The sequence below is a fragment of the Manis pentadactyla genome, chromosome 4 (assembly GCF_030020395.1).
Source record: "Manis pentadactyla isolate mManPen7 chromosome 4, mManPen7.hap1, whole genome shotgun sequence".
Taxonomy (NCBI): Eukaryota; Metazoa; Chordata; class Mammalia; order Pholidota; family Manidae; genus Manis; species Manis pentadactyla.
In genome coordinates this window covers 170,461,505-170,481,871 of record NC_080022.1, presented here as the reverse complement: position 1 = coordinate 170,481,871, position 20,367 = coordinate 170,461,505, and the positions used below count along the sequence as shown (strand labels likewise).

The following is a 20,367-nucleotide window of genomic DNA, read 5'->3' as shown; positions in this document are numbered from 1 at the left end:
CTCTGGCTTCCCCAAATGTGACTTTACTAGCCTCGCTGCTGCCTGTCCCTCCCTGCCACCTGGTCTCCAGGACCAGTCTCCCTCTCTGAGCTTCACCGAGTTCCCATGTGTCAGCCTCCCAATGTAGACATTTGTGACATTTTGCCACATATTCCCATATTTAAATGCTGCTCTGTTTGAAATAGACCCCATTATGCTCCCTTCTGCCATCCTTGGGTTGGGGTTCTCCAAAAGCTGGGGAGTTGGGGCTGGGATATAGGGCTCAGGCAGCTTGGGGCTCTCAAGAGGGGACATTTGCTCCCTTTGTTTGTCTCCCTCTCTGCTCAGGTATGAAGCGGCCACTGAGCCCATCTCCCCCAGGTGAGAAGGAACCCCCCATATCTGGAGCTGCTGAGTGCCCCCCTCGGCCCCCAGAGCCCCCAAAGCCCAAGCGGGAAAGAAAACGGCCATCCTACACACTCTGTGACGTCTGCAACATCCAGTTGAACTCGGCGGCCCAGGCCCAGGTGCATCGTGGGGGGCGGGCCCACCAGAGGCGGCTTCGGCAGCTCAGCTTGGGAAAGACCCCTGCAGGGCCAGGTCAGTGTGGAGGGGCACTGCTCCCCGAACTTGGTTCTGGGGCTCTGGCTCTGTGGCCTCTCCGTGGAGGCTTTGGGTCTCGGGTGTCCTCCGTGGGCTCTCAGGGTCTGAAGTCTCCCCGATGCCATCAAGTTTTGTTTTGCATCTGGACAACCCTCTACAGAGTCTCTCAGGATCTGAGGGTCTTCAGGTCTGAGGACTTCTGATGACTTTTGGGGTCTGGGAGCCCTCCCTGTGGGGCCTTTTGGGACCAGGATCCCTAAGTAGCATTTCTCCAGTCTAGAACCCCTGGTAGGAATAGTCTTTTGGACAAGGGACTCGCCTGCAGGGTATCCTGGTCTCCTTCTCTGGTCTCCGAAGGCCAGGATCAGCAAGGTGCAGGACACTCCAGAGGAGGGAGAGGTGGATGGAAGAAGCACCTCTTCCTTTGGCTGCTAGACTCCTAGCCAGGATTTCTGCCTCTCCCCGGCTGGGGTGATTTTGCAGAGGGTTGGCTGCAAGCACTGAGGGACCGCTGGCTGCGAGGCAGATTTCTGGGGGAAATGGGTGAATGCGTTCATAAGTGTGATTCCAGCTGACAGGCACATAGGGGCCATGGGGAAAATGAGAGACAGTCTCCTGGCTGGCAGGGGAAACAGGTTCAGAACGAAGCCCATTATGGGAGGTGGGAAGGGCTGGACGTTCTGCCTGGTTCTTGGGGGCAGCCGCTGGAAACCTCTGCAGCCCAGGTTGGCAGCTTTGCCAGACAGCTATACCCTGGACCCTGAACTGGGCTGCCTATTCTTTGGTGAATATTCATGGGCACCTCCTGTGCTCCCCCCACTGCACTGGGGACTGTTGGCAAATAAATTCCAGTCTCACTCCTCACCACCCCACTCCAAGACTGAGTCTGTCCTTTGCTCGGAAACAGACTGAAAAGAGCAGATGAGTGTTGTGGGTACCACATGGGATATACCACCAGGGGCACAAAGTAGAAAGGGCAATTATATCTGGGGACGCCCAGAAAGGCCTCTGAAGGAGCAGGGAAGGGCTGAGCCTGGGAAGGGCCAGGGGGAGAAGGGACATTGTAGGCAGTGGTCACTGCAGAAGCAACGACAGGGAATGTCCTGATGGCCGGTACCAACAATGCCTCAGAACACCTGGGGCTGGACTTCGAGGGTGTGATCTGAGTTGGAGTGTATCTGACTGTATGGGTGTTTCTGGACTGTGTGTGTGTGTGTGTGTGTGTGGTAATAATAGTCAAGATCTAGTCTCTTATCTTCAAATATATTACACAGTATTGTTAATTATAGTCATCCTGCTGTGCATCAGACCCCCCAGATCTTATTTATCTTATAGCTGGGAGTTTGTGCCCTGTGCCCTTTGACCAACGTCTCCCTAGTACCCCCAGCCCCCAGCCCCTGGAAACCACCATTCTACACTCTATTTCTATGAGTCCTGCTTTTTTAGATTCTGAATATAAATGAGAATGTACAGTATTCATCTGAGAATTCATATTTTTAAAAGGTGGCGTATTTGCCCATCCCGAAAGAGCTGTCCAAATATCTCACAAGGAGATGAGTTTGTCCAAGATAATAACAGGATTCATAGAGGTGGGCACAGGGTACTTTGAGAAGTCAGAGGGCGAGGTAAATTGACAGAAGTCAGGAAGGCTCCAGAGACGGGACACTGATGGTGGATCTTGGAGATGGAAAGGGAATCCCAGGCAGGGAGACAGCTGGGGCAGACGCCGCGAGGCCCAAGGCTCAGGAGCAGTGGGGGCCACGCAGGTGTGGTGGGCCTCGTGGCCAGGCTGGGCATTTGGCCTTTGTCCCAAAGCAACATGTGCCACTGAAGGGTTTAGAGCAGGAGTAGTTAGTGTTTTTAGATGTCTCCAGTCAGCGGGGAGAGCAAGACTTGGGGGTACATGAGAAGGAAGGGGGGTGGGATGGAGGAGATAGATTCTGGGGCCTTTTCTGAAGCAGAACTGGCAGGATGGGATGTGGGGGCCAAGGGGGATGCAGGTACCAAGGATGAGTCTAACTTAGGCAATGACGTGATGGACAGTTCTGTTATCAGAAAGGGGGGCGCCAAGCAAGAAGCAGGGCTGGAGGCACGGTTGTGTCAGGAAGGCCGGTCCTGTGGCCCGAGGGGGATTTTGTCCTGCCCTGCCCCCTCTCACACGGCCTTTCAGGCCTTGCTTCCAGGCAGTGGCCCTTCCTTCTTCCCCTTCCCCGCCCACGGTGCCAATGTAGAGAGAGCAGGTGGGGTGTGAGGAGAGAAGACCACAGCGCCAGGTACAGGCTTCCCAAGGGGATGGGGACCCCCTCACATGGCTTCCTTCCCTTCACAGTCCTCACCCCTGAGGACTGGGTAGGTTTGCAAGTCACCAGGAGACATGATGCCTGGTATTCCTCCCCAGATTATTAAATGGGACCTGGTAACTCATCGTCCCTCCATTTATCCACCGCCTTGCCCCCCAGTCCTATGTAGGCCCTGTGCAGGATGCCAGGATTCCGCACTGAGCAGTGCACGGTGCCTTCCTCTGGGCACTCACAGTCTAGACAGGGAGACAGCCATGGGCCAGGCCTTTACAGTGCCTGATAAAAGGAGTGCCCGGCATTGTGGGTTGTGCTCAGGTCAGGGCAGGGATGAAGGGTCCTCAGATTTCTGGGAAGCCTGGAATTCTGGGGTTCCAGCTGGAGAATCTGTTCTCCATTAGCCTGGCTGTCTCTGAGCCTACTCCAGCCCATGACCCCCCATGGAGTTCCGTCTCCTCGGCTCTCTGAGAACTGGGAATAGAAAAGCAGACCCCAGCAAGAGGATGCTAGCCATTGTCCCTGGGCTGGGGCTCGGGGATGAGGGACCTCAGCCATGCTGAAGGCTTCTCCCAGCCCATGGGAGGGACTGGCTGGAGCAGAGAGCCCTTCTGGGGGGCTGAGTGGGGTGGCCTTCAGCCTTGCAAATGGAGAGCACTTCCTACTTCCAGGAGGCTTGAGGCAATTGTGAGGAGCCCTTAACACACTTTCTTCCCAGACACTGAGGTTTCCATCCTCTGGCGGCTAGGAGGATGCTGAGGGCATGGGGCTGGGGCAGCCCAGCCACGCCCCTTCGTGGCTCCCACTCTGGGAGGCCTCCTGGAACTGTCACTTTGATTAGGGGTCTGTGGGGCTGGCAGCTTACACAGTGACAGGCTGTCACAGGCAGTGAGGTGCGACCCTCTTCTGCTCCTGTCCCTGAGGCCATCAATCCATAGGAGGGGTTCGGGGAGGCTCTTCCCTCTCTGAGCTCCCTCCCAACACCTCCTTACCCAACCACACCCAGCTCCTAGCCTGGAGGGCACCAGGACCACCTGGGAGGGGACATGGGATGGGGAAACAGCAGGTACCCCACACTTCCTCCTCCAGGTATGTCCTAAACTCCCCTGCCCACCCTCCCCATTGCCTCCCACACAATAGGCCCTTTCATTCTTCAGGAAGTCTGGAGACATCTTTCACCCCCTCGGCCCTTCCACAGGGTGTAGGCACCAGAAACCCCCACCCCAGTAAGGCTGAACTCAATGACCCTATTGACCATCACACACACACACACACACACACACGACCCTAAACAATTTTAGGTAGTTCTTGAACATCTGCAGAGAGAAATATTTGCTGGCTCAACCCTCCTAACTCCAACCTCCAGTATGAATGCTGGGCCAGCGCAGGGCACAGGGGACACCCAAGCAAGGAGCTGTGACCTACCCCTAGTGCCAAGCTGAGCATCTGTGTAGGAGCTAAACTCTTAGCAAAGCACTTGTCATGCAGCACGGCATTCCCTCCTCACCCAGGCTTCGCAGGCACAGCCGATAGCTTTCGGTCTTCACTTTACAAACTGGTATACTGGAGCTCACACCCAAGGCTACACAGCTGAGTTCAGATCCCAGTGTATCTGATCTCACCTGCCCTCCTCCACTTGCTGTTAAGGAGAAAACATATATTAAGAGAGACTGAGCCTGCAGTGTTTTAGCAGGAGGATGGCCCAGGAGGCATGGCCCTCAGAAGGCGCTGGCTCCCAGAACAGACCGATTTCACAAGACAGGACCCACGGCCTCTATGCTCTGTGTCTTCATGTCCTCAAGTGAAAAATGGGGAGATGCCAGCCATTTCCCACTCTTTCTGGGCTGGCCCCTAAAATCAATTGGTCCCTCCCTCTATCTCCTGGCAGGACTGATCCAGCCATCCAATTCAGTGCCCACTCCCAACCACCAACATCCATTGCAACCTGGCACTAGAGCCTAGAAGGGGATTTTGGAAATGCCTTAAGCTCTGGCTTATAGAAATGGCCCAAGGGGCCTTGGGTGGGGAGTGCAGGGAAGACACGAAGGGGACAGGAAAACAGAGATGTAATGAGACCATAATGGATTTCAGGGCAAAGACAGCTGGGGCTGCACCAGACATTCCTGTGCTTCTGTGGGTGGGGAGGGATCAGAGTGGCAGGTGGAGGCTGTCCTGTGCTCGGGGCCTCATACCTCCCCTAGCTCCTGTTCTAATCGGTCCCTCAGCTCCTCTCCAAGTCTTGGACTGCAGAGCCTCTGGCTGCATTATGAGCCCCAGAGTTCAAAGACCTTGAGCTCAGGTCATGCCTGAGTCACTGGCTTGGTGAGCTCCTCACCCCTCCCCACAGATGGATTAATTTCAGTCCCATCAGGAGGCCCTGGAAGCCTTCCAGCCTGTCCCCCCATCACTGCAGTGTCTCCCTGGTTGCTGGTTTCCCCTCTGTGCCCCCCATCCTATCCTGAGGCCTTTGGGGGCATGTTTCAGAGTACTGTGCTCCCCCAGGGCCAGGAGATGTTCTTGTAGTCCAACCAGTGCCTCCGGCTGCTCTTCTCCATCAGTGGCAGGTGACAGGAGTGCCCCTCCCTCTCCCAGGACAGCCATCAGCCCCCCTCCCCCAGGTGTAAACCTGCCCATCAGCATCCTCCTCCACTCAGGGACCACCAGGAAAGGCAGGGCCATCTGGGCAGTGAATTAGGGGGCTTAGCTCTGCTCTCTGCCCCAAAGAGGACAAAACTCCGTCTGTGTCTGAGTGGGTTCATTAGCTCTGGGCTTGAGTTTCCTTCCTCCCCCCATGCCAGCAAGTCCTGCCCCCCAGAGCCTCTTCCTAACAAACCTGTTCTCAGGAGCTGCTGCCGACCCCTCCCCAGACCTTTGCTGCCGGCAGGCTGGACTGGGGTACTGGCCGCTCAGAGATTACAGGTTATTGTCTGCTGGAGACAGGATGCTGAGGGTGTGGGGGGCTAGTGCGGGGACCCAGGCTTGGAATGTGAGACCCCGTCCAGCTGTGGGTTGGCTGTCTCCTCTCCCCCACTGCACCCCCTCCCAGTCACCAGGTGCTCAGGTGAGTAGAGAGCAGCCAGTTTTCAGGAAGAGGAGGGGGACTTGAGTAAATGGAGGAGACAGAAAGGGGTAGGAAAGGAGCATGGACAGCGGAGGGGTGTCAGGAGCTCTAGCCGATCAGATGACCACGCCCCCTTTCTGGCATGACCCAGGTAGCAGGTCCCCAGCCCAAGTACTGGACTACGAGGGGCAAGCCTGGGCTCCCTCACCCACCACCGTGGTTAATGCTGTTGCACCCCTCCAAGCCTGTTTCCCCTAAGAGGGAAATATAAGGGGATGATGGGCAGAGGATGAGTAAGTGTGGACAGGAGAACGGGGCTCTTTCAGCAGCAAGCCCTGAAGCAGTGCTTCAAAGTTCAGCAGCAAGAACTTTCTGGCAGCACCTCCTTCCCGGAGGTCTCTGTGGAACTCTCCGCTCCAGTAACAGAGGCGCTAGGCAGGGAGTGTGTGGATGTCAGGGGAGTGGAAGCCCCCTGATGCCCTCCCCCATCCCTAGTCTCTGCTATGGTCCCCTCTTCTACTACCCTTGGTGAAGAAAGTGTCCTGGTCTTTCCACCTGCCCAGGGTTGGGATGCAGGAAACTCAAGGGAAAAGGCAGCTCCTTCCTGGCAAGGGGAGACAGGGCCCAGCAACCACTGCTTCCCAGGCAGGAGCAAGAGTCCCTCCCTCCTCCCTCCCCTCCTGTCCCTCACATCCCCCACCCCTTCCCTCTGTCACTCTCTGGCTGGGTTTCATTTGCTCCTCACTCTGCACTCAGCGGTGCCTCCAAAGGCAGAGAATGCTCTTGGGTGAGTGCTGAGGACACCTGAGCCAGGGGCGGGGAGGGGGCATTGAGACAAGCGGGCCTCTCTCCTCTCCCCAGCCCTACCCTTTTTCCGCTATTGTTGGCCCCCACTAAAGTTGTCTGTCCAGAGACTCCGGTAACCAGCTGATTCTTGGTACCTTTTCCCAGGTCCGGGGCTGGGCAGGGGAGCCCCACTGTGGCTGGGAACAAGGATGGGGGTGGAGGTGGCAGGCACGGTGGGGAAGCTAGAGGTGCACTCCGCAGGGGTGAGGCCTACTGCACTTTGGGGTGGATGTGCATCTAGGGAGCCTGTGTCAGATGTTCCCTGTATCAAATCGTACCTTCAGCTGCTCTAAGGGGCTGCCTGAGCCTCCAAGGGGTGGTGGTGGGTGCCGAAGAGGGGGTTACTAATGCAGCAGAGGGAGGGAGAGAGGCAGACAGAGGGAGACAGGCAGAAACCTGGGTGGCTCCTACCTGACATCCAGCCACTGAGCTGGGGTCACTCCGATGCCCCTCCCCTTCATTCACTGTCTCCTGGCTCACCTCTCCACACAGAGGTTGCCTGGCGCTCTTTGAAGGAGACAACCGTTACCCTCTCAGGGGTATTTCTGGGAACTCCTTCCATGGGGGCAAGGACCTGGAGGCTGTGTGGCTGGGGCAACGTTCTCCTTGTGCTGGGCTTGGGGGGTGTCCCTCTGTCATGGGGAGGGGGATGCAGAATATCAGTACATTCCGGGTGCTGGCTGGCTGGGGGCTCTGGGGAATGTGGGAGGCCCCCAGGCCGTGGTGGGAACCCTGGTCCTAGGTCAAGTGGGCACCCTCGTGGTTTGGTTCAATCTCCACTTCCCTTCCCTGCCTTTGGCTCTCTCCCCTTCGTGGACTCCCATTTTCTTCACAGAGTTTGGTTTTATCTGTGATAGAAACAACCCCTTTACTCTTTGAGATGTGTGTATTTGCCTTGGGAAGGCCCTACGTCTTGTGGGGGGAAAGAGAGACTCAGGGTTTGGCTACATGAATTTGTGTGTGTGTCTGGTGCATTTCATTTTGTAAGGGTGGTGTATGTGCACCTATCTCTGGGTAAATGTGTCTGAATGCAGCCCTCCTCGTGATGGTGTGTGCTGCTGCAGGCCTGTTGTTTTGTCTGTATATGCCTCTGTTGGGATCTGTGTGTCTTTCTGTGTCTGTCCCTCTGGCTACATGTGATCTGAGTGTTTTCTTGTTGGTCTTGCCTGTCTGTGTGTACGTGCGTGCTTGTGCGTGGCCTCTGTGCCCGCCCTTGCCCCTCAGCCAGCATGGGCAACTGTCTCTGCATGGGCACCACTTCCATATGTGCACCCATCAGTGTGTGCAGATGGTCTCATCCTGGGGAGATGTGTATAATCGTATGCCTTGGAGTCTGTGCCTGTTGCCATCTGTGCGGGTGCCTATGGACCTCAGGGTGTATGCCCTTTGCTCTTCTGTGTGTGACTTTCCCAGTGATGGCAAAACAGCAGGGTATGGTTTCCCTAGATTCCGTCCCTTGGGTGGCAGCCAGGGTGATGTTGTTTCATGCGACACATGCTCTGTCCCTTGCCCCAGCCTCAGCTGGACTCCTGGGGGTGGCCTCTTCTCTACCACTCAGGCTGGTTTGTTCATGTTTTACCAGAGCAACAATCCACTCTTGAGGCAGCTGCCCAAGGAGCTGCGGGTCCCAGCTGTGGACCCCTGGCCAGCATTGGGGAAGGACTGCTCCGAGACACTGTCAGGGCTGTTCTGCAAAATGCCATCAGCAAGGACACACACACACCTGACCTTTCTGTGGGTGCAGAATTTTAGACCTGCGCAGCTGGTGGTGTCATCCTGGGGCAGGTGTGGGTGCTGCAATGTCTCCCTTCATTTGAGTATACCCACAAACCAGGCAGTCGCACGTGTGTGCACACGTGCCATGACTCCTGCATCATCCCAGTGGCCCCGGGGACCAAGGTTCGTGGTGAGTGTCAGAGGCAGAGAGTGGGTGGCGCAGAGCAGTGCTGTGTGACGAGTGCTGGTGGAGGAAGCCATGGGAGAGGCCCCAGCCTCCAATCAACACGTGCCCGAGGCCTTGTGTGGGAGAGGAGTGTACCCAGTTGTGAGGGGGCTAGAAGGCATTTCTGGGTGACTTTGTCCCGACCGTAAGAGGAAACTGGGTCACTAAGTGCCCCTGCTCCCGCTCTTCAAATGGCTGCCACACTCAGCTCCTCATTTGGTCGTCAGACCCATTCCTGTCCTGCCCTTTCCTCTTCACCCAGCTGTAATTCCCGCTTCACAGATGAGGGAACTGAGGCTCACAGCTAAGTGTCCAGACCCATGCCTCAGAGTTCGTTGTAACTGGGGCTGTGCTGCCTGTGGACCCTGGGTCTGGGAGGGTTGGCTTGCCCCAGCCTCACAATCCTGCAAGTAACCCACGTCCTTTCTTCCCCTCTCCCGGGACCCCACACAGGTCAGGGTCTCCTGTGCACCTGAGAGTTCTAGGAAGAGGTCAGTCCTGCCCCCTTTCTCTGGCACCCCCATTACAGATAATTCATTCGATTCAAGCATTGAGCTCCCAGCTCAAACACCTCCTGAGTCTCCCCACCAGGCTAGAGGCTCAAAATCCCCAGCATTCACTGCAAAGCCTTCCAGCAGCAGGCACTGCCCGCGGCCCTCCTTACATCCACTCTGCCCTGACCTTTGTGAACCTGCATGGCACTTTCACCTTTCCCATGGTCGCTCTGCCAGTCCTGCCGCCTGGAAGGCCCTTCCCCTGGCAAAAACCTCCTCTATCCTGCTCTGAAACCTAACTGACTCTCCTTGCGGACCTTCAGCTCACCTTTGGTTGTGATCCCAAAGCATGTTGTTCGGAACTCGGAGCACTCGCTGGGATGCAGCCTCCTTAGCGCTCGCCCTGGGTGCTCTCACCTGTGAGCTCTCACTTGCTAGCTCCTCTAGGAACCGACGGTGCAGGTGATGAACGAATGACTGTCCCTCCGCTCGCGGGGAGCATCCGTCCTGCGGTCTAACCTCAGTAGCTCCTGCTGTGGCGCACGCAGCGCGGGAGGCTGAGGGTGGCGCCGGGCTCAGCGCGGGTGGGACGGGAGTGGCGGCAGGTGGGCGCGGCCGCGAGAGCCCCGGGGGCGCCGCCGGCCGGCCCGCGACCCCGGCCCGCACCGGCGCTGGCGCCTCTTCGCCCCGGTTACCGCTAGTGGCTGCTGTCGCTCAGTGGAGCCCGAGGAGACCGCGGCCAGAGCGTCCACCGCGCAAGATGGTGGCTCCCGTGGCTCCGTGAGTGTGTGCGGGCGGGCGGGGGCCGGCCGGGCGGGGCGCCCCCTCCCGGAGCTTCCGGGCTGGGGCCCTGGGGCCAGAAGGGTGGGCGGAACCCGGACCCCCTGTGGGGCCCAGCCGAGGGCTCCTCCATCACGCGCCCCCAGAGGAAGTTCCCCTGCCCTGGGCGATCCGACCCCGGGAGGGTGGGCCCCGCGTGCAGGCGGCCCCAACCTCAGATGGGCTGCCAGCGAGCGGGCGCCCTGCCCCTCCTCTGCCGGGAGCCTGGACTTCTCTTTAGGGGGGTCCTTCAAGGAAGGGGCCCCAAGAAGCCTGGGGACCAGACTGCTGACCACCATGCAGGGGCCAAGTAAACACTGTTTGAGGCTTACTTGCCTGGCTCGAGTGGGGACCGCCGACCACACACAATCACCTCTGGAGCCCCATCAGCTTGCCAAGGTGTGGAGAGGTGTGAGGGACCTGGGTCTGGCAGGTACACCCTCCTGGTCATCCTTGGCCACCTAGTCACGTTTTGTATGTGTACATCCCACCCCACCCAGCCTGGTCCCCTCAGGTTGAAATAGAGGAATGTCAGTAGTTATTGACTAGTATTTTTAGACCAGCGCTGTCCAGTAGAACTTTCTGGGATGTGTATCTGGGCCGTCTAATACAATAGCCACTAGCCACACGTGACTTTTGAGAACTTGAAATGCGGCCGGTGTGACTGAGGAACTGAATTTTCAATTGTTAGTGAATTAGTGAATTCTGATTCATTTTAAATGTCCACATGTGGCTGGTGGCTCCTCTATCAGATAGTGTAGTTGCAGAATCTCCTTCTTTCCATGCCTCCTCCCTATCTACTCTTTTGTTCTTTTCTCAGAAACACTCTAGGTCCCGGAGTAATTTCGTCCTTCCACAGAGTGGGGCAGGATAGCTAGCTTCTAGGTACAAAAGGATCTGACAAACTTCCCAAAGGGTATCATCCTGGACTTGTACTTCGTCCCCATTCTAAGAGCCTTTGGGTGGTGGACTGGACAAGGTCACAGAATCATGGGCTCTTGAAAGGAAAGGAGGTCAAAGGCAGCTGTTTTAGCCACCCAGCAGGTGCCCACAGCCCATCCTATTGCTTTGTCTGCCTGAGATCTAGAGGGTCACTCATTCACTCCCCAAGTTCTGTGGAGCACCTGCTGGGTGCCAGGAAGTGTTCCTTTCTCCGGGGTTCAGACATGAAAAAGTTAGCTACCTTTCCTGCCCTCAGGGAGCCTGCATGAGAGAGAGAGAGTGCTAAGCAATAGAACTGTACAGAAAAAAGTGATTTGCAATGGGGAGTACAAGGGAAGGTATAGTGACAGAAAAGAAGGGGACTTCCTGGGAAGGGTTAGAGAAGTCTTCCCAGATGAGGGTCTGGTTAAGCTAAGACCAGAGGGCAAGTGGAATACGCACAGTGTTGAACCGGAGGGTGGGAATATTCTGGAAGCAGGCACAGCACGTGCAAAAGCTCTGGGGATGAGAACCGTGTACTCTGGACAGAGGCACAGGTGGCCTGCAGAAAGGTGGCCAACACCTGGGCATTTGACAGACCTCAAAAGGGATTCTGGTGCTGACCTCAGAGCATCAGGCAGTCATGGAGGGATTTAAACAGTGTATTTTAAAAAGCCCCCTCTGCTGCTGGGGGTCTGAATGGCTCAGAGAGAGGTAAGAGTGGAGGCCCAGAATGCAGTCAGGAAGTGATTGCCATAGTCCAGGCAAGAGATGAAGGTGGCCTGGATGAGGACAGTAACAGCAGCATGGAGAGAGGGGATCCGTTCAGGGCAGACTGTGGAGGTGGAATCGGCAGACCTGTGGGTGGGCTGGGTCCTGGATGTGGAAGAGAGCAGGGGCTGGAGGGGCAGGTTTCTGGCCAGAGTGCTTGGGTAGAACAGGCCATTTCCTGAGCTGGGGACGACTACGAGAGGAGCTATTTTATAGGCCCAGATTGAGAGCTCCGCTTAGATAAGCCAGGATGGTGGTCGGATGGAGAGGTGTGGTGCCAAAGAGTGACCCAGGCTGCGGTTGTATATTTCAGAGTGGCCATCAGAGAAGGTTCTGACCTCTTTGGACAGTTTTAGGTTAGGGAGGAAGAGGAGATGACATCAGAGCCTAAGCAGTGGCTGATGATAGGGAGGGAAAACCAGGGCGTGTGGTGTCTTAGAAGCCAAGAGAAAAGCGTTTCAAGGAGGGTGTGGTGAGCGATACCAAATGCCCTTCAGGGTCTAGAGGAAGAGGAACAAGAGTTTCACCTGTATTTGACAAAACGGAGCACCTTTCCTTACCCCTGGAATTCTACTCATCTGCCCTTGTTTTATTCACTACTAAGTGCCAAGTTCCAGGCAGTGTGCTGGGTATATCAGATGAACAAGAGAGTCGCTGCTTTCTCAGAGCCTAGAATCATCTAACCAACAGCCATAGAAACAGGAAGTTCTTTATGTAGCCAAAATAAATCCTTGCATTCTTTTAAACAACTGACTTTTGCTGAGAGGCATCTGCATGCTCAGCCCTGTACAGGGACTTAGAGATCTGAAAATGAACGAACATGACCTTGGCGTTCCAGGAACCAAGTGCAGAGATACACTGACACTCCCTGAGTTCACCATATTGTATTACCAAGACCCATGCAAGAGAATGGTGAGACTAGAGGACAGGTACCAGCTCAGGTTGTGGGGAAGGTGACAAGAGGATGCCTGAGCTGCTGACCAGGAATGAATGGGACTGAGCCAGGGAAAGGGGAGGGATAGGGAATTTCCGGCACAGAGGATGAAAGCAGGAGCAAAAGTAACAGCTGAGTGTGGGAGGGCAGGGAGGGTGAGCCTTTGGAGTTGGCCAAGGAGGCAGGAGAGGTGAGAGGCTTGGGGGAGGCCCGCTGGCTCATGGTGAGGTGTGTAAACAGGCAGAGGACACCACTGAAGAGGGGCAAGCAAGGGAGTGATGGAGTTGGGTCAGTTGTGAACTTGTGCCCTGGATGCTGCATGAGGACACATTTGGGGGGATGACTGCAGAGGCAGGGGCAGATCACAATCCAGGTGAGATGGTGCAGGCTGGGGGCTCAGTGTGGCCTTTGCAGTCAGGAAGACTTGGTTTCTAATTCTACCTCAGCCACTTACTGCTTCTGGAGCCTTGGGCAAGTCACTTAAAGTGCCCAAGCCACTTGGTTTCCTCCTCTTCAAAATGAGGTGGTGACAGCCTCAGAGAGTACTTGTGAAGGGCATCTTGGTCTTCTCATGGTGTCACTGCAAAGCCCTTATAGTACAGGGCCTGACTCAGTTCACACTTAATAAATGATACCACTGTTGTTATCAGTAGGCATGGAGAAAGGCACCAGGTTTGAGAGATAATGAGGAGGTAGTGGGCTGATCCGGCCCAGTGGCTGGACATGGCCTTCTGATCCTGAACTGTTCATCCCGGTCTTGTGCCAGGGGTGGTGGCAGAGTGAGGGGGGCAGAGGCAACCAGTGAATTGCCTTCAGTCTGGGGCCAGCCCCCAGGGTAGCCCCACTTCTGGGCTATCCTTCCCCAAACCACACTTCTGGTGTGTGTGTACACGCACATGTGTGCATGTGAGTGTGCTCATGTGCATGTTTAGGGAAGAGAGCTCCACAGCAAACAAATCCCATTCCTCCATACTGTGGCTCCAGGAACTCAGCTTCGTGCTAACTTCATTCTGGTGAAATAAGTGACTTGGAGGGACCTGTTGTTCTTGGGGGGAGGAGTCAGGAGGTCTGAGTTTTAGTCCTGGCCCAGCCATGAATTATTCATTTACCCCGAGAACCCTTGGCTGTCTCTGGGACTCAGTCCCCAACTCCCCCTGCCCCTGTAAAATGTGGTTGCATAGATGGTGCCCATCTTTCTAGCTCTGAGTTCTCAACAGTCAAAGCTAATCACTGCCATGTCCTGAACGGGAGACCCTCAGAGGGGGCTGGGGACCCTGTACCTCCCCCACTTTGGATAACATTCCATGCATGGCCCTTTGCATGACCCTGCCCACTCCTAGTAGCCCTTGTCCTTTAGGTCCAATCCACCCCTAGGCTGAAGAGTGCTCTGTGGGCAGTGTGAACCCAGGGTGGACCCTCTAACACCTCTCCCTTATCTCTTTCATCTCCAGTCTCCCACCAGTGGAGCAGGAATAAACTTCCCTGGCTAAGTTAGATGGATGGTCCCCATTAGCCTGGCGGGCTTCCCCCCTCCTGCATCCCCACTAACTCCCACTGTCCAGGGAGGTGCCTCAGTAGTGGGGGAGCTGGAGGGCCAGATCGTTGGTGTGGGGTTTGGGGGCACCCTGCCCCTCAAACAGGAATGGTGCCCCCGGGAAAGAAGCCAGCTGGAGAGGCCTCCAACTCCAACAAGAAATGCAAGCGCTATTTCAATGAGCGCTGGAAGGAGGAGTTTCCCTGGCTGGACTTTGACTGCGAGCGGAAGCTGATGTTTTGTCTCGAGTGCCGCCAGGCCCTGGTGCGGAACAAGCATGGCAAAGCTGAGAACGCCTTCACCGTGGGCACCGACAACTTCCAGCGCCACGCCCTGCTGCGTCACGTGACCTCAGGGGCCCACCGCCAGGCTCTGGCAGTCAACCGGGGCCAGCCCATTTTGGAGGGCCAAGCCGAGGGAGGAGGGGCCCACCCGGACCTGGCAACCTCCCCTACCTCCAGGGGCATCAAAGTGGAGGTGGACCCGGCCAAAGTGGCTGTGCTGACCACGGTGTACTGCATGGCCAAGGAGGACGTGCCCGATGACCGCTGCTCAGCCCTGCTTGAGCTGCAGAGGTTCAACCTGTGCCAGGCGCTGCTGGGCACAGAGCATGGTGATTACTACAGCCCCAGGAGGGTGAGGGACATGCAGGTGGGTGGCAGCCAGAGGGATGGGGGAAGGGTTGAGGAGGGAGGACATTGAGCCATCTGGGCACAACACCAGCATTCCAAGCCCCTGGGGCAGCAGCCAGAACACTTCATACATACTTTCACCCATCAGAACCTTCCCTGAGGGTGTACTGTGTGCCAGGCCCTGGGCCAGCTGCTGGGGGCACAACAGTGAAAAGGCCAGATCAGGCCCCATCTTTGAGGGCACCAGGGGTATTCCCCTCATGACCTAGGCCAAAGTTTGCAAACTGGTGGCCTGGGGTGTTGATTGAGCCACAGATGTGTTTGGTTGATTTTCACAGTGTTTTTGAAAAACTAGTTTCCAAGTTAAAAAACTTGAGAAGTTACATATAAAAATGTAGATTTGTGACTTCTACTGAAAAGCTAGATCTCTGTGCTCTCAGGGGACATACAAGTTGCAGCTCTGTCCTAGCTACTAACTGTGTGAGTCCTGGGGGGCAGGGGTGGGAGAGTTGGATATCATCCTACAGAGAGATGACAGACAGCACACAGCAGGGCCCTGTGTAACTGGTCGGGAGTTGGGAGTGAATGTGTCTATCAGTTAATCCTTGAGCAGCAGACTGGAGGGAGACCCCCAGGAATCAGGCAGAAGGGGGCGATGATGTAGAAACATGAACATGCATACAGTGCTGCAGGATCTTTATGGTTCATAAAACATTTTTACATTTATAAGCACAACAACAAAAAATTACATTTGTAATTCACAACAACCTTTTGGGGAGATTGGGGGCAGGTATTATCCTTAGTTTAGAGCCGAGAAAACTGAGGCTCAGAGAGGTGAAATGACTTGCCCACAGTCACATAGCCAGTAAGTAGCAAATCTAGGATTAGTCCCTAAGTCTGTTTGACTCCAAGGCCTGTGCCCTTTCTGTCACCTGGTACTCCCTGCATTCCCTTCTCAGGGCAAGCCTAACTCTGTCCTCCCTCCCTTTCTCTCCCCGGCTGTCCCAGGTGGCCATTGCCAGTGTCTTGCACACAGAGGCCTGCCAGCGCCTGAAGGCATCCCCATATGTGGGGCTGGTGTTGGATGAGACCAGGGACTGGCCTGAGTCCCACAGTTTGGCCTTGTTTGTCACTTCGGTGTCCCCCTGTGATGGCCAGCCTGCCACCACCTTCCTAGGCAGTGTGGAGCTTCAGGAGGGCGAGGTCACCGCTGGCCAACTCCTGGACATCCTGCAGGCCTTCGGCGTGTCTGCATGCAAGCTGGCCTGGCTCAGCTCAAGCCTCCCCAGTGACCGCCTGGGGAGTGTGGGCCTGCAGCTCCGGGCTACCTGTCCCCTGCTCACTGAGCTACACTGCCTCCCTGGCAGGACAGATCCTGAGCCCCCAGCCTACCTAGGTGAATATGAAAGTGTCCTGGATGCCCTATTCCGCCTCCACAGTGGCCCCAGTTCCCACATGGTCCCTGAGCTCCGGGCAGCCCTGGACTTTGCAGCTATTGACTTGGCAGGACCACGGCCAGTACCCTGGGCCTCCCTGCTGCCTATAGTGGAAGCAGTGGCTGAGGCTTGGCCTTGCCTGGTGCCCACACTGGAGTCCTCTGCCCCAGCCTCCCCTACAGCTAGGGCACTGGCCCTTGCCCTGCGCCAGTTCACCTTCGTGGCCTTCACCCACCTGCTGTTGGACATTCTGCCCTCCGTGCAGAAGCTTGCCCTTGTCCTGCAGCCAGAAGAACCCGACTTGGCCCTGCTGCAGCCTCTGGTGATGGCAGCCGCAGCCTCCCTCCAAGCGCAGCGCCGCTCAGGCGGGACGCGCCTCCGGGGCTTCCTGCAGGAACTGGAGTCCTCCAGCCTGAGCTTGGGCGGTGGGCGTTGCACCTACCGCGGCGTGGAGCTGGTTGGCTACTCAGAGACTGCGGTCAGGAGCTTGGAGCAGCTGCGGGGGACCCTCCTGGACTCCATGCGGAGGGGACTGCAGGACTCCTACCCCGGGCCCTCGCTGGACGCCGTGGCCGCATTCGCAGCGATTTTCGACCCCCGCCGCTACCCGCAGGCACCAGAGGAACTGGGCGTGCACAGCGAGGGAGCGCTGCGCGTCCTGCTGCGCACCTTCGCTCCCGCCGTGGTGCGCCAGCGGGCGCTGGGCGACTTCGCGCTCTTCAAGCGCGTGGTGTGCAGCCTCGGGCGGCTGGGCCCACGGGCCCTGTGCACCAAGCTGGCCTGTGCGCGCTCCGAGCTGCACGAGCTCTTCCCCGACTTCGCCGCCCTCGCCGCCCTGGCCTTGGCGCTGCCCGCGGGCTCTAGGGTCCTGGACAAGGTCGGCCGCAGCCGGGAGCTGCGGTGGTCGAGGCAGAGCGGGGCTGGGGAAGGCCGGGGCGACCCGGCGGTGAAGATCGCCGTGGATGGGCCCCCACTGCACGAGTTTGACTTTGCGCTGGCAGTGGAGTTCTTAGAGAGTGGGTGGGGGGAGGCGCTCCTGGGGTCGCAGCTCACGTGAGGGTGGCCTCCTCTCCGCTCAGCTAGCCTGGGGCCCGGGGCACCCTCAGGGCCAAGCCAGACTTGCCCGGGGTTCACCCAGATGGCCTACTAACGGGCCTCCCACCCACCTGCCCATGCTTCCTCCCCTCGGCTGTGGAGGAGGCGCTGGGTCAAGGGAGGCCCTTGAGAGTGTGCAGAGATGCTGGGGTCTAAATGTCATTCCTGACCTGAGGAGTAACTCAACCTTTTCCCTCTAGACTCAGCCCAGTTTAGGCCCTAGGAAAGGTGAGGAGTCTTGGATGGAGGGAGGAGGACTGGGTCTTGGGAACTGTGGGCCGAGGGAAAGGAGAATGGGGCCTTGACTGGTTGTAGCTCCGCTCTGAGCAGCACCTCTTCAGTAAGACTGGGGAATAGATGACTGTCCTTGTGTTTTTGACACACAGCACAGGACCCTCCCTGTCCATAAGATTACAGTTCAAGGAAGGTAGTGGTGTCCTCCCTCCCCTCCTCACCAATAGGCTGCCTGAGGCTTTTCTGTATTTTGGCTTTGTATATAGACATATACATGTATACATGTAAAATGAATCTGTCCCATCTGTCATACTGTTACACACACACACACACACAAAATCTAAAAGGACTTCTTTTGGTTTTGCAACAAGGTCCAAGAAAGTCCCAAATGGACTGGATTTATTTCTAATTCTTTTCTTCCTCAAAGTCTGGTTGCTCACCAAATTCCTAGCCTTCCCATGCCCTGGCCTCAGACCTTTAAGACCAAAGACTAAAAAGTCACAGTGCTGGACTGGCCAACTCTTGAGTATCAGCCTCAGGCCTGACCCAGGGATATTGGAGGGCTTTTTACTGCTGGGGGAAGCACTTGCGGCCTCACCAGAGCTGGGAGCACAGCCCTTCAGATTCCAGTGGGTTTCCCATCTGTTCTGACAGCCTTGCTGTGAATGATGTGGGAACTGAAAGGGGTAGTTAGTGAGAGGGGAGGGGGCTGGCCTTTCTCCAGGCCTCCTGGGCTTGGGTTTAATTTGCAATAAAGTGGAAACCCAGTGCAATGTGCAGTCTTCATGGTGGTGTGTGTGCCAGGGGCCCAGCCAGACTCCTCTCTCCTGTCCCTTGGCCTGACTCCCCTCTTTGGGGTTCATTTGGGCTTTTATGCTGCCTCTATAGGGGCAGGAGGGTCATCCTGGGCTGGGAACCTCACACTGTGGACTCCCTGTTTCTGCTTCCCCAGTTGTGGGGAAGAGAGGCACAGAAATGGGCTATAATGGCCCTGGGCTTGGCTAGTGCTATTTTGTGTAGGAGAAAGGAGTTTCTGCCCTGGCTTGACACCCAAGAAGCCCATCAGCCTCTTTTTCTGGCTGCAGAGGTAGTTGAGAGACCTATGCCTCCCCACTTCAGACCCTGCCCTTCTTCCTCCTGCAGCAGGCCCGACCTCCAGTGCCCCCAGCCCCCTGCTGGCCTCCCTGCCCCTGCCCACCAGGCCTCTGCAGCCCCCGCTGGACTTCAAGCACTTGCTCGCCTTCCACTTCAATGGCGCCACCCCGCTCAGTCTCTTCCCCAACTTCAGCACGGTACGGGCTGGGCTGGTGGGTGGGGGCATGCAGCCAAGCTTGGGGGTGGGCAGGGAATGTGGTCTCAGAGGGGCTGGCTTTCAGGAGCTGGGTATAACTAGGCAAGACATCCTCAAGAGTGACAGGTGCTCCCCAAATGGGATCCCTGGGCTCAGCTCTCCCCTAGGGCCAGGGAACAAGGGTGATGTCACTTCCTTCCTAATAACAGCTGCCATGCCTGGAGAGCCCAGAGACTGTAGGTTTCACTTGAGTTTTTGTATGGGGACTTCCATCGAGGATCTGTGGAGGAGGTGTGCACTTGGGTATACCTTTCCATTTTACTTTGTGTCTCTATAGGTCTTTGTGTGTTATTTGTAGATGTGAATTTGTGTGTGTGTGTATTTGTAAACAATTCTTTGTGCCTGGGTAATTATGTGCAATTAATGGATGTGCCTATGTACCTGAGAAGTGTTTTTGAGCCTTTGTGGCAACTATGTACATGTCTGGTGTCTGAACTCTGAGTGTGTGTCCACGTGATTTGGATGCTTGTGAGTTTATCTGTGGGTGCCATTTATATGGAGGTGAGTGTGTCTCTAATTTGTAATGGCCTGTAACAAGCTTATGTGCTGTGTGTCTGTATATCAGTCTGTGTATTTCCATGTGTGTATTTGTGTGAGCATGAATTTTCCTTCACTACATGAGCTATGAGAAATGCTCCCCTTTCTTTTTAATTCTGAAAACTCTAGTGGATTCATAGATAAGCCCCATTGCATCCTGACAAGATGGTGGGGAATTCAGCCTCAGTCACGCCGAGGAGTCCCTGCCTTCTGACCCTTCAGGGCTGCACAGAGGTCCTGACACATTTAGGGAGGGTCCTTGGGTCTCTGGTCCCCACTGTCGCTTGCTAACATGTGCACCGTTCAGGCACAGATTTCCTCACCAGTAACACTGCTGTTGTCCTCATCGCTGGGGACCCTGTAGGCCATTTTCCTCTGAAGCCCGGTCCCTTGCCCGTCCACAGCCCTGGGTGCTGTGAACCTGTGAGGGTTAGAACCTCTTTTGTCCTCAGGGGAATTTCTGAAAACAATGCTTTTCTCTCAGTTTCTGTTCTCTCCTCTCAGGAAGGTTTGGAAAGTTCCTCTTAACAAGCGAGCCCAGACAACTTCTGCTTTTGGCCCAACAAGCCAGCCCGAGAAAAGGAACAAGCTTAGTCTGATAGAAGAAAAAATTATTTAAAACACGGAAAAGAAAAAAGTGCAAATTATATTCCAGATAAATGATCCTACTGGGAACCCTCCGGCCCCCACAGCCACCTGGCCCCTTGGCCCTCCACCTCCCCGGCTGTGGCTCTCACTCTCCGTGTCCGGACCTGTGGTCCGTGGCGGAGCTGACGAGCTAAGCCTTACTTCCCCTAGCCCGCAGGTCCAGCACAAGGCTGGGTGACAGAGAGGAAATCCCAGCAGAGGGACTCTTTGTCCCTTCCCTGCTTTTCCCTGCCTCC

General features: G+C 56.2%; 2 protein-coding genes across 8 annotated transcripts in view; both read left to right on the top strand.

Annotated features, from left to right (window-relative positions):
* Positions 1 to 20,367, top strand: part of ZNF385C (zinc finger protein 385C) — a 49,416-nt gene that overhangs the window by 22,419 nt on the left and 6,630 nt on the right. For 6 of the 7 annotated variants that reach the window (XM_036883276.2, XM_057501489.1, XM_057501488.1 and 3 more), the window contains exons 2-3: positions 328 to 579; positions 18,739 to 18,887. In XM_036883276.2, the coding sequence (XP_036739171.2) occupies positions 330 to 579; positions 18,739 to 18,887 (399 nt within the window). In that variant the 5' untranslated portion in view covers positions 328 to 329. The remainder of the gene's footprint in view (positions 1 to 327; positions 580 to 18,738; positions 18,888 to 20,367) is intronic. The other variant, XM_036883274.2, reaches the window with a different exon arrangement.
* On the top strand, positions 9,951 to 18,338 carry C4H17orf113 (chromosome 4 C17orf113 homolog). The gene is made up of 3 exons (XM_036883272.2): positions 9,951 to 9,999; positions 14,116 to 14,849; positions 15,839 to 18,338. Exons 2-3 carry the CDS (start codon positions 14,307 to 14,309, stop codon positions 17,321 to 17,323), a joined length of 2,028 nt encoding a protein of 675 aa, XP_036739167.2. The 5' UTR covers positions 9,951 to 9,999; positions 14,116 to 14,306; the 3' UTR covers positions 17,324 to 18,338.

Excerpts from the sequence above, each read along its gene's own strand:
- C4H17orf113 (XM_036883272.2), top strand. The coding sequence starts at position 14,307 with ATGGTGCCCCCGGGAAAGAAGCCAGCTGGAGAGGCCTCCAACTCCAAC. Across the intron at positions 14,850-15,838 it reads GGAGGGTGAGGGACATGCAG|GTGGCCATTGCCAGTGTCTT; the intron begins GTGGGTGGCAGC and ends CGGCTGTCCCAG.